The 12,251-nt window shown below is 32.4% G+C and overlaps 1 protein-coding gene across 1 annotated transcript; it reads right to left on the reverse strand.

Moving 5' to 3' along the window:
* Positions 1 to 151: 151 nt before the first annotated feature.
* Positions 152 to 1,354, reverse strand: LOC128132768 (uncharacterized). Its single transcript, XM_052769711.1, has 3 exons — positions 1,041 to 1,354; positions 879 to 948; positions 152 to 810 (listed from the first exon to the last, which is right to left on the reverse strand). The coding sequence occupies exons 1-3, from the start codon at positions 1,074 to 1,076 to the stop codon at positions 152 to 154; spliced, it is 765 nt and encodes a 254-aa protein (XP_052625671.1). The 5' UTR covers positions 1,077 to 1,354.
* Positions 1,355 to 12,251: the final 10,897 nt, after the last annotated feature.

Genomic DNA, 12,251 nt, shown 5'->3' on the forward strand with positions numbered 1-12,251 from the left:
CAGGCTCCTCTTGTCTCCACTCATCATTGAAAGGAATGTTATCTTGGCCTTCAACCCCATTAAATGGGATGCTATCTTGGTCTTCAAAAGGTTGAAAGTTTGTCATTAACTCATCATCTATGTTGATGTTAGTTGAAAATTCATTGACTCCTTAAGGATCATTATCCATGACAACTCTATACCCCTCATCTGCAAATCCTTCTACACCCTCACCATTGGATTTGTTCACATCAAGTTCTTCATTCACATCAATCTCTTTGTTTAACTCTTTTTCTGCATCAACTACAACAAATTCATCTACAAATCCTTCTACACCCTTACCCTTATCAACTTCACCACTTGCCATTGTTTTTTCAGCACCTTCCCAATCCAAGTTAAGCTTTGTACTACAAGACGATGCCCCTTTACTATGTTTCCAACCTTTAGACCTACTAAATTCAGGTGTTGCTGATTTGTATAAGGTTAATGCTAACCCTAAATCACCCTCACCAACATCAATTTGGATTGGAGTTACCACTTCATGAGCAACTACAGGTGATGAGGGTCTAATGGAATCCTGCTTCTCCATGTCTTCTATTATAACCCTTCTTGGACCAGTTGGGGACATAAAATATGTAAGCAAGTTCGTTTGACCATGCTCTGTGTACACTTTAATCATTTTGTTATTATGGGTAACATACCGTGAGATATTACGCACATCATCATCGTTACCTAATGCTCGGAGTCCAAAGTCAAATCCTTCATTAGGCAAACGGAAATGGTAATACATGATTTCAGTACCATCATACCCTAATTCTCTCATCATCAAGTCTAGTTCATGAACAGAAAATTCATCAATGTCGACAACATCAAAGTACCTTACTTGGCCATTAATATACCTGATATTTGGAAACTTTGTGAAACTCCCTCCGTGATGAAGTTCAATAGAGAATATGTTGGGGTAACCAGCTTCAAAACAGAAAGAGACGATTGTTAGTTACAGTTTTTCAAATTTTGAAGCTTGATCATAAAATACAGAGTTTTCTAAGTTTGAATCTTACCATAAACTTCTTGAACGTTGACAATCTCTCCAACATTTCTAAGTCCCCACATTTTCAAAAGCAGGAACACAATCCAATTTTCAGACGATCGTTAGGGTTTTTGCGTTTGAATCAAGAGGTATGAGTAGAAGACGAAGGAGTGAGTACAGTCTGCAATCTAATTAATTGAAGTGGCGGCAACGGAGGCTAGGACCTAAAATGACCAAAATGCCCTCACATGGAGGGCACGTGAAGGCACTAACGGCCCCAAACAAACGGTTAATGACGGAATGGACTAAAAACCCATGAAAACCTTGATTTTGGACCTTTGGTGCAAGCTGGAAACTTTTTGGACCCCATCCAAAGGTTTTGCCAAACCACAAGGACCAAATTTGCAGTTTTGTCAGTTATTGGATATCCAAAAGGGTTAAAAACCACTATATTTTGATATCTTTTCAATTTTAACCATCCGATTTTATTTAGTTCTAAAAAAATCACCCAATTATATATATATATATATATATATATATATATATATATATATATATATATATATATATATATATATATATATATATATATATAATAACCACTAGGACCTACTAATGTTGGCCATATAAGTAATGCCTAATTTCTTGTTATGCAAAAACCACTCTTATTTTCAAAAAATCTCATCGTAATCACTATCCGTTTTTTGTTAATATATTAAAATTTATAATCTGTTGTCCATCACATATATACTATATCGATATATGTTGACGCTAAATCGTAAAGTTCGTTTTTTCGTTTTTTGTTTAAAAACCAATTGATTTTGGTTTCTATGATTTAGTTTAGAAAAATTCAATCTAAAAAAAGTTCAACTAATTATAGTAACATAGACCGAATGGTTTTTCAAAAAAAAAAAAAAAAAAAAAAAAAAAGACTTTAAGGTTTGACATCAACATATATCGATATAGTTGTTCTTTTATAGAGACAAAAGATTATAATTTTGATATAGTAATTTTTTCGATAAAAATAAGCACAAAAAAACCATAACGGTTGCAGGTTGCGATAAAATTATTTGAAAGTATGGATGATTCTTATAGAACAAAAAAGAGACGACATTATCTGACCAACATTTAGATATCATAGTGATTTCAGATAGAGTTTTTATCTAAAAATGGATGAGTTTTTAATACAAATAAAAATTGGATGGTTAAACCGGAAAATGACAAAATATAGTGTTTTTATGTTATTAATCCTATTAAAAAAATTCAGATAATGGATATTGATGCATAGATTAGTATTTGAAATTTCAAACATCCTAAAATAACAAAAAAAAATATTATTTAATTATTTTATAGCTATATAACAATATTATTCTCTTCATTTAAATAAACACTCTAAATCACAATATTTTTCCTTTATATTGACTAATAATTTACAATTGAAGTGAAATGCATCACCTTTCTCCTAATGAAAAACATAAACCAAAATATAGAGAGTTTATTGATATATTTTTTTTCTTAAGTCGACCAATTTCTCTTTCTTTTTCCCTAAATTAACTACTAAGCAAATATACTTAATATGAAACGAAAAAAATCAATATCTTTAATACATAAAAGGTCGACACTAAATGAATGCCTTTAATACATGAAAAGGTTCACACCATATTCCTTTTTGAATGTGGTTATTTGTTTAAAATCTAAATCGACTCACACTACTACGTTGTTGTCTAAGGGCTTGTTTGATAGACTTTCTACTGGGTCTAGTAAGAGGTCATCTTTAATCCGGTCCAATAAGTATGTTTGATATCATCCATTTTGCCTCTTACTCAGTCCACAATCAGTGCACAAGGCTCTTATTCGATCCACTAAAATAAAACGTTGATTGGGAAATCGTCCATATGTGTCCTTCTCCATTTTTGCGACTTCCTTCTCCTTACCCCCATAGACGATTTCTTCTAGAAGCTCCTCTCACCTCCGACATCTACACCGACTCTCCCATCTCCGACCTATGCATTATCCCCCTTTCTTGAGCTCTGGCCTCCATCCACCGGTAAGAAACACTCTCTCCATTTCCTTCATTTTCAGCTCGATTTTTCTGTATGTATTTTTTAGTTCGATTTTTCTGCCATGTACTTTAGATTCAAATCATTTTATTTCTCAAAATCTTGATTTTGGTATTCGATTTTAAATTTTTATTAAGTCCAAAAGATTATTTCTCAATAATGAAAGTCAAATATTTAATTGCTTTTATGATGTGATGAGCACTAATGAGGATCTTTTACATTCATTTGCTTACTTGAGTACATATAATTGTTGAATGTGATGTATTTCCAACAAGATGCAAAGCAAGAGAGGTTTTCTGCTCATAAATTCAGAAGTTATTTGGAATAAAGGAAACAAACATAATCATCAATAAACGGGTAGACTTGGGGAAAACAAAACTTTACACAACATCAAAATTTAATGAAAATATTATTTCTTTGAAATGATTCTTGAAACGGATGAAAAAACATTGAGAATAAAGGAAACAATAACCTTGATGATGTGGCTTAAGTAACATTGTGACAACATGAAACGAATTCGAAAAACTATGATATGTTTCTCCTAGATTTTCTAGAAAGTTTCAGACAAAGGATAATTTTGTAAAAGATTGTAAATATATGTATTTGTTTTACAAAGGATATTATTGTCATTGTTAATTATATATATTATATTCCTTTGTATACCATTTTATAAATATATAATTTGTTATCAAAGGGTATTTTTGGCTATTTTATCAATTGAATGATACAAAAAATGAATAAAAGTATAAAATGGTCATATTGAACGTTTAACACACTTGGTTAGAGGCGTAATCAAACAATATGGTTTCAATTTGAGACATAATCAGTCAGAGCTTCAGATCTAATTATATTTCTACTCAGTCAGATCTAACTCAGTCAGCAACTATCAAACAACTTCTAAATTGCTAAAAACGTGGGATGGATGACATATATCTACTTTAAATATCTAGAAAAACATAAAGTTAAATTAGTAGTGTAGACTTAAAATGTGAATAAAAAGAATTTTGGTTAATACACTATAACCAAGTTCCAACTCACCCATTTATTTCATATATATATATATATATATATATATATATATATATATATATATATATATATATATATATATATATATATATATATATATATCTTTCAAATCTCATTAAAAAATTATGGTCCTTGGATACAAATAGTAATTTTTTGAATATTTCGGATTTACGATATCTAATATATATATATATATATATATATATATATATATATATATATATATATATATATATATATATATATATATATATTAGAAAGTAATATATATTAGATATCGTAAATCCGAAATATTCAAAAAATTACTATTTGTATCCAAGGACCATAATTTTCTAATGAGATTTGAAAGATCTTGTATGCTTAATAATCATATTAGAATGATATTGTTAATTAACATATAATCATAAAGGGTTACACTTGTTGGATTAGTGTCTAAGTCCATAACTATTTTGGTATGTACTTGACCCGATGGTGCATGGTCCTTTTGGGTTGCCTTCACCAAAGCAACTTGATAGGATGAATTATGGAGAGAAAGGATTAAATATGATTTATTAATATATTATGAGAATAATATATTAAAGGAGAAATCATATTGTTTAATTAATATTAGTCAAGAATTAATTGATAATTAGTTTTGTGACTAAAAGAGATTAATTAAACTTAAGGGACTGGAATTGTAATTATAAGATAATTGCAATTTGGGCTATGGATTGCCTTATATTAAGGAGTGGACAAATTCTATGGGGAAACCCATTAGAAATCGTCCAAGGCCTTTAAGGAAAGGAGTCCATGGGTTGCTTAGGGCTTAAGCATCCAAATTAGGGTTTCCTTGTTAGATAACCCTAATAGCCTCACTATATATAGAGCCCTTATGCCCCAAAAAACGTGGATAAGCTTTCTTCTAGGGTTTCCACACGTTTTGGGCAGCCTCCTTCTCTCCTCCTCTTCATCCTCTTGCTCTTGGTGTTTGTGAACCATTAGAGGAGTGCATTTGTGACTCTAAGCTTTCTAAAGTCAATACAAGGAGGATTTGAGATTGTTATTGCTACATAACAATCAAGGTATGATCTAAACCCTAATTATATGTTATATTGATTATCATATGCTAGATTTAGGGTTTATAGTCTTGGATAAATTGCATGTACAATAGAGAAACGTAGATCCAAGCATTAGGGTTTGTATGAGCACATAGGATGTTCTTATAGCCAAAAAACTCATCAGTGGTATCAGAGCCTTGATTGGTTTCTATTGTATTGATGCCTTGTATGTTTGTTCAAGTTGAAAAAATTCGTTTTTTGTGAAACTGCCTGATGAACTCGGCGAGTTCCAGAGTGTGACTCGCGAGTCGGAGCGTCAAACAGAGGAAACTTCGGATTTTGTTGCTGTTTTGCTTAAGGATTATTACCATATTCGTTTTGAACCCCATAAAATACGAATTTTATTATCCTTGCCAAAACACAAGATAATTACCAATTAATTAGATAATAACTTCCTTATATGATTAAAGTTGATTATTTGTATTAATTGGGTAACTTATTTTGCAAGAAATTGAAATTAGGTCAAATATAGATAATGACAAAATTAATTTGTTAATTTATATTATTTGTTATTTGATCATTGTGTTATGAAAAGTTTCAATTTTCCCCCTTTAGGTTTTATAGTTTAAATTTGAACTCAAAAGTTTAGTTTTGAAATTTAAATAGTTGAAACCCTAATGTTTTGAAAAAGTTTCAAAACTTGCCCTCAAGTTTTGGAATTTAAAAGTTAATTAAAAAGTTTAATTTAGGAATGTTAAATTCTAAAACCCTAGTATTGTTTTGAAAATTTCAAATCACACCCTTATGGTTTTATTAATTAATTAAGATGTATAATTAAAAGAGGTTTAATAAATCCATAAAAGTTTAGGTTTACAATTTAATTGAATTAAAAGTATAATTGTTAAATTTGACCTCCTAGTATTTTAAAAATGTAAAATACACCCTATACTATATATAACATTAAAAGTCTAATATTTTATATATATATATATATATATATATATATATATATATATATATATATATATATATATATATATATATATGTGTGTGTGTGTGTGTGTGTGTGTGTATGTATGAGTAAAAGTCAGTCTTACCATTAGTAGGCCTCATTCACGAAGCTGGTCTATAAGGGGTGTTTAAGGAAATTGCCTATAAAATGGCGCTTGAATGAGTATCCACTCTTACCCACCGCACTCTTGACTAGTGGAGGGTCGTTAGCCGAACGGGTAGGATAGGACAAAACCTTCTATTATAAGTATAATGAAGTACAAAAGTAACTAAATGTTTTACAAATTCCCAATCTTAGTTACTTAGGCAAAAATGAATTGATGCAATTCCATGAAATTACACTTTGTGCCCTTGCGAAGACGTTAGTGGGGCGTGTGTGGTTAACTGGCACACTAAATGGTTCTAAGAAAAGGTAGCAAAGGGTGACTCAATGTTTGTCATAGTTCGGTGGAGCGTGTGTGGTTTACCGGCACATCGAATAGGTGACCGTAACATGTGAGGGCACCATGTAAGTTTGAATGGTTATTCACACCCGCTTTGTGATCCTCGGCATCCCAGTCACAAACTAGAGGGGCATATCGAGATTTAAACATGCCATTGAAAAGTTCAACGAATCTCAAAGGATCTAGGAGTTTTCATAGATTTAAAACTTAAATTTCTTTTTCGTTTTTAATGGTGGAAATTAGTGAATCGTCATTCACTTACCTTCAAATATTCTGCAACTAGATTACGGCATCCCTTTTCTAGGTTGTAGCATATTGTGTTGGGTCCTAGCCTTAGTATCTCATTTGGGTGATTTACTAAGGACTCAATCAATCAACTAACTTGAATTCGTTTTCTCCCGTTTTGTAGATGTCAAAGTACGACAACTATGGTCTTCCCACATCCCGTGGAACAAACATTCCACATGAAGATGATATTCCACGATTCGATCGAGGAACAAGAGATCATGCTTCACTTCCTCCACCTCCTCCAATTATTCTCCCTAACCCACAAGTTCGAAGGCTTGAAAGGTTCAAGCTCACTCAAGCCCTTTTGGCAAGTAAACATAAAGAAGGAAAGTCGGTGTGTGCACACGTCCTAGGGATGAAGTCACACATTGATAAGTTAAGGATGTTGGGATCCGTTGTCTGTGAGGAGATGGCTGTTGACTGGGTTCTTCAGTCACTTCCTAACTCGTATAGTGAGTTCGTAAAAGAGTACTATATGATGAACCACGACGTGACCCATATAGATCTCACCTATATGCTTATTATTGCTGAATCGGCAATGGTTTGGCGCAATAGAAAAGCAAAGTCGATTGGTGAATCTGCCTTCAAGACCTCTATGGATATAGACAATTGCAACGAAAGACATGCTATGATCGAAAAGTTTGATCATAAGAGAAAGGCAATGTCTGAACTAGTTGCATGTCCTGTTCCAAAAGAGTCAATTTGCTTTTATTGCCAAGAGAAGGGGCATTGGAGACGAAGCTGTCCTATTTACCTAAGAGATCTAAGAGATGGGAGAGTCAAAACGTATGGCTTTTCTTTAGGTAAAATCCATTGACTAACTCTTTTAAGCTCCTATTCTAGATTCTTAATACATAATGTGATAAGATTACAATTGATGTTTTGTAGGATCGAAGAAAAGAGAGGAAGCTTAAGGGAAGAAGTGAGCAGAATCTAACCGTGAAGAAATGGATTTCGATCGCATTACTTGAAGATTAGATTCTTGAGCTACTACTTAGAGTTAGAATTAGATTGCTAAGAAATATGTATTAGCATAGTTTTTCAATGAATTGCGTTTTCAGGACAAAATTTTTTTTTTTCTGCAATAAAATAAATTTTGATTTTATATTATTTATTTATCCTTGCAATGGCATGTATGAAAAATTGATGTTTGAATGTTTCTAATATTAGCAATAATGGATTTGATTCTTAATTAGGTTGTTGTGGAAATGTCGAGAATTTATCAAATAGGGAAAGTTTCTTATCGCTCAAGTTTCAATTGGACAGAAACTTGGAATAATGCAACTTGGTTGCACGATGAATGAGAAATTTCATATTTGGAAATTAGACTAATTCATTGACAAAGTGTCAAGTGAAGGACTAGGAGATCGAGTACACAAAGTTGCGTGTTGATCAAGTCCACCATAAGAGTAACAAAGGTATTCGTCATGATTTACTAAAGGTTTAGTAAATATAATTATACTTATAAGATTAAGTGTAATTCTGAATTGATTGAAAGAGTTTAAATCAATAGCAGAGCGAATAAGAAGAATCAAGAAGGCAGAAAGATAAAAGTTTCTCTATTCTAAGAAGAAGGGAGAGTACCTTTTATGCTTTATGATAAGTCTTAATGATTAAGAACCATATCTCAATTGACCCTCTAAGTGAGTCTTAGTACAATTGCATGTCTAAGAAGAGGAATCAAGAATTGAAGAAATGGTTAAATCAAGAAGTCAATCATACTTCGTTCCAAAACAAGTCTTAGAGTTAAGATTGTGACATTGAGTGATAAGTATTAAGAATGTTTATAACATTCATCAAATGTGGAAAGTTGTGATGTCTTGGATAAGACAAAGACCAACTAGGACCAATTTATGAAGTGTTTTGATAAAAACTACACTAACTCTTGAATATTTGTTTGTCAAGAAATGTTTATTGACAAGAGAATCTTATATGTCAAGGAGTCAGTGGGAGTCTTAATGGTCTTGAAAGGTTTCAAGAACAATTCAAAATAAACCTTATCGATCATCACTAGCATACGAGTTGAGGTTTACAACCTATCGTGTTAACACTATTTTGTTTCTGTGCCGTTCCAATTGAGTTAATTATGCATGTGAGTTCTATGAGTTCTCACTTGAACGCATAAAAGGTAGGCACCTTGATCAATGAAAAGTACATTGATAGGAAAAGGTGAGCTGCTTAACTACTTGGAAGACATGGTGGGCAACTGTACTACCATAAGGCAAGAAATCAAGATTAAGAAAGTTCGGTCCATATGAGTTTGAATTTGTCGTAAACTTTGGTTTTGACAAATTCACATGGATAGGAACACATACACCATTAAAATATAAGTGTCATAAGATTCCATCCTTCATGAAAGTGACTGTGAAGAAATGCTTTCACTAAAAAAGATTTTAAAAAAGATAGTGATTGTGAAATTGTATTCTCGAATTCGATTATGGTTACGGTATCCCTTTCCATGATTCGAATTGTGAGATTTGGCAATTAGTCTAAATTGTTTAGACACACATATGAGATATCTAAGGGAAAGGTGTATAAGCTTAGATAAAGGATTATCAAAGCATTAGGTATTAGAAACATGAACTTAAGAAATTCAATAAGTATTGTTTTTCTTCTGGAAGTTAAGCTGGTTTCTGAATACATGTCAAAGCTAGTGGGAGCATAAGTGTTATGTTTATAATAATCATCATGATAGTGGGAGTATAAATGTTATGATTGTATGATTATTATGGAAAGTATTGCAAATTAGCAATATTAATTATAGAAAAACAAGAGTTATACCTTGCAAAGTCACAAGGGTTGTAAAGTTGTTTTGCTATAATTAAGGGAGAGAATATTATGCTTCACTTCAAATCTAAAGGCTTAGGTTGTGGAATGTTAATAATTTAGTCAAGGAAACATAGTGTGTTCTCAAATTTCGATTATGATTACGACATTCCTCTTCATAGTTCGAATTTTGAGAACGTAGCACATAAAATATTACGGTAGAAGATTGATAAAGTATCAAATCTTTATGTAAGACATTATGCATCGTGTCCCATACGCTTCGGGTATAGGATCGATTGCAAATGCTATAATATTTGACCATTCTAAAATTTTCCAAATGTCTAGCGCATGTATAGGGAAAAAGGACAAGAATCGGTTTTGACTAAGATAATTAAACAATTATCAAAGGACAATCCAAAGTTCGCCTAGGATTGGTCGCTTGTGAGTAGTTGGAAGTATAGTATTGAATGGACCATATCGCCATTATTATGAATAGATAACATTCTATTAAGAATGAGTTGTCGTATGGAAAATATGGAAACGTGTCCATATTGGGAATTGAATATTGAAAATCTAAGTCTAGATTAGAAATTTTATGCAAAAGGATGTTCAAAGGAATGTACTTTGAGTGAGAGACATCATATCTAAGGAATTGTCTTGTAACAATCTCTGATAGAGGACTTTGTAATTTCATTGGCAATAGTCATTGTGACTTTTGTGCTATGACATTACAAAAGGATCGTTGCATAAAATGTTAGAATCTAACATATTCTATAAGTGGCAAGAATTTGATATTCTTTCACTTATGAAAAAGGATTTGGAGTTGTGAAATGAGTATGATTGGAAATGTGTTCGTTTGATCTATTTCACAAAGTAAGAACCATAGGTAAACATTGTGTGCATGCTAGGAGCATGGGACAAGTGTAGTATTAATTCAAGTAAGAAGTTGATTACCCGAAACAACAAATAATGACTAATCAATATGGTGATAAATAAAAGGTGTTTTATTTATACTCAAAGGTTTGAGGCCATATGGGATTAGTATTATCCTTGTGTTTCACTTTGCATGTTTTGACTTCCTGAATAATTTAATTGGTTTAGAATAGTCAAATTATTCGAACGGGCCACTGTCATTTATATGTTGGAAGTAGGTATGAATAAAGACTGTCGTGAATTGGTGTGTGGATTGTCTAAAGAGTATTAGACATAAGCAAATGTTTGCTGCAACGTTCATGAGTGCTTATGAATATGATTTGAGCATTGGATTAAACCCACGCTCACTTGGATCACTCCATGAATTGTATCATAAGTGATTGGTGAGACGATAACATCTTATATTCTTGAAACCGAGATGTGTGAGTTGTATCTTGCAAATCGGTTGCACATTGATAATATGTAAACGCACCAGCAACTTGGTGTTATAAAACATATTGTTGTGTGTGATTCGGTGAATAAGTGCAAGCGAGCATTGAATCAAAGTTTATCGTTCCTTTTATCCAAAGTAGGATAAAATCGATATCTTTGGGCCCCTCGATGATTTAGTGATGACAAACGTAAATGCTCGGCCGGGCTAGGGCTAATTTGATTTGTTCAATTAGTCAGTCGTCATAAATCGGAAGTCGAGAAATAGTACAGAGAGAATGATTAGAAATCATGTCTTACGATATCTAGAATGGAGGAATATATGATCCCTGATCTAAAGGACACGCGTATCTGATAGGATCAGAGTTGATAGCGGCTTTGGAAAGCTACGATTGCAGATCAGGATCTGAAGTCATACGCAGAATAGTTATTAGACTTATCCAAGTGGGAGACTGTTGGATTAGTGTCTAAGTCCATAACTATTTTGGTATGTACTTGACCCGATGGTGCATGGTCCTTTTGGGTTGCCTTCACCAAAGCAACTTGATAGGATGAATTATGGAGAGAAAGGATTAAATATGATTTATTAATATATTATGAGAATAATATATTAAAGGAGAAATCATATTGTTTAATTAATATTAGTCAAGAATTAATTGATAATTAGTTTTGTGACTAAAAGAGATTAATTAAACTTAAGGGACTGGAATTGTAATTATAAGATAATTGCAATTTGGGCTATGGATTGCCTTATATTAAGGAGTGGACGAATTCTATGGGGAAACCCATTAGAAATCGTCCAAGGCCTTTAAGGAAAGGAGTTCATGGGTTGCTTAGGGCTTAAGCATCCAAATTAGGGTTTCCTTGTTAGATAACCCTAATAACATCACTATATATAGAACCCTTATGCCCCAAAAACGTGGATAAGCTTTCTTTTAGGGTTTCCACACGTTTTGGTCAGCCTCCTTCTCTCCTCCTCTTTATCCTCTTGCTCTTGGTGTTTGTGAACCATTAGAGGAGTGACATTTGTGACTCTAAGCTTTCTAAAGTCAATACAAGGAGGATTTGAGATTGTTATTGCTACATAACAATCAAGGTATGATCTAAACCCTAATTATATGTTATATTGATTATCATATGCTAGATCTAGGGTTTATAGTCTTGGATAAATTGCATGTACAATAGAGAAACCTAGATCCAAGCATTAGGGTTTGTATGAGCACATAGGATGTTCTTATAGCAAAAA

Source organism: Lactuca sativa, chromosome 3 (genome assembly GCF_002870075.4).
Source record: "Lactuca sativa cultivar Salinas chromosome 3, Lsat_Salinas_v11, whole genome shotgun sequence".
Lineage (NCBI taxonomy): Eukaryota > Viridiplantae > Streptophyta > Magnoliopsida > Asterales > Asteraceae > Lactuca > Lactuca sativa.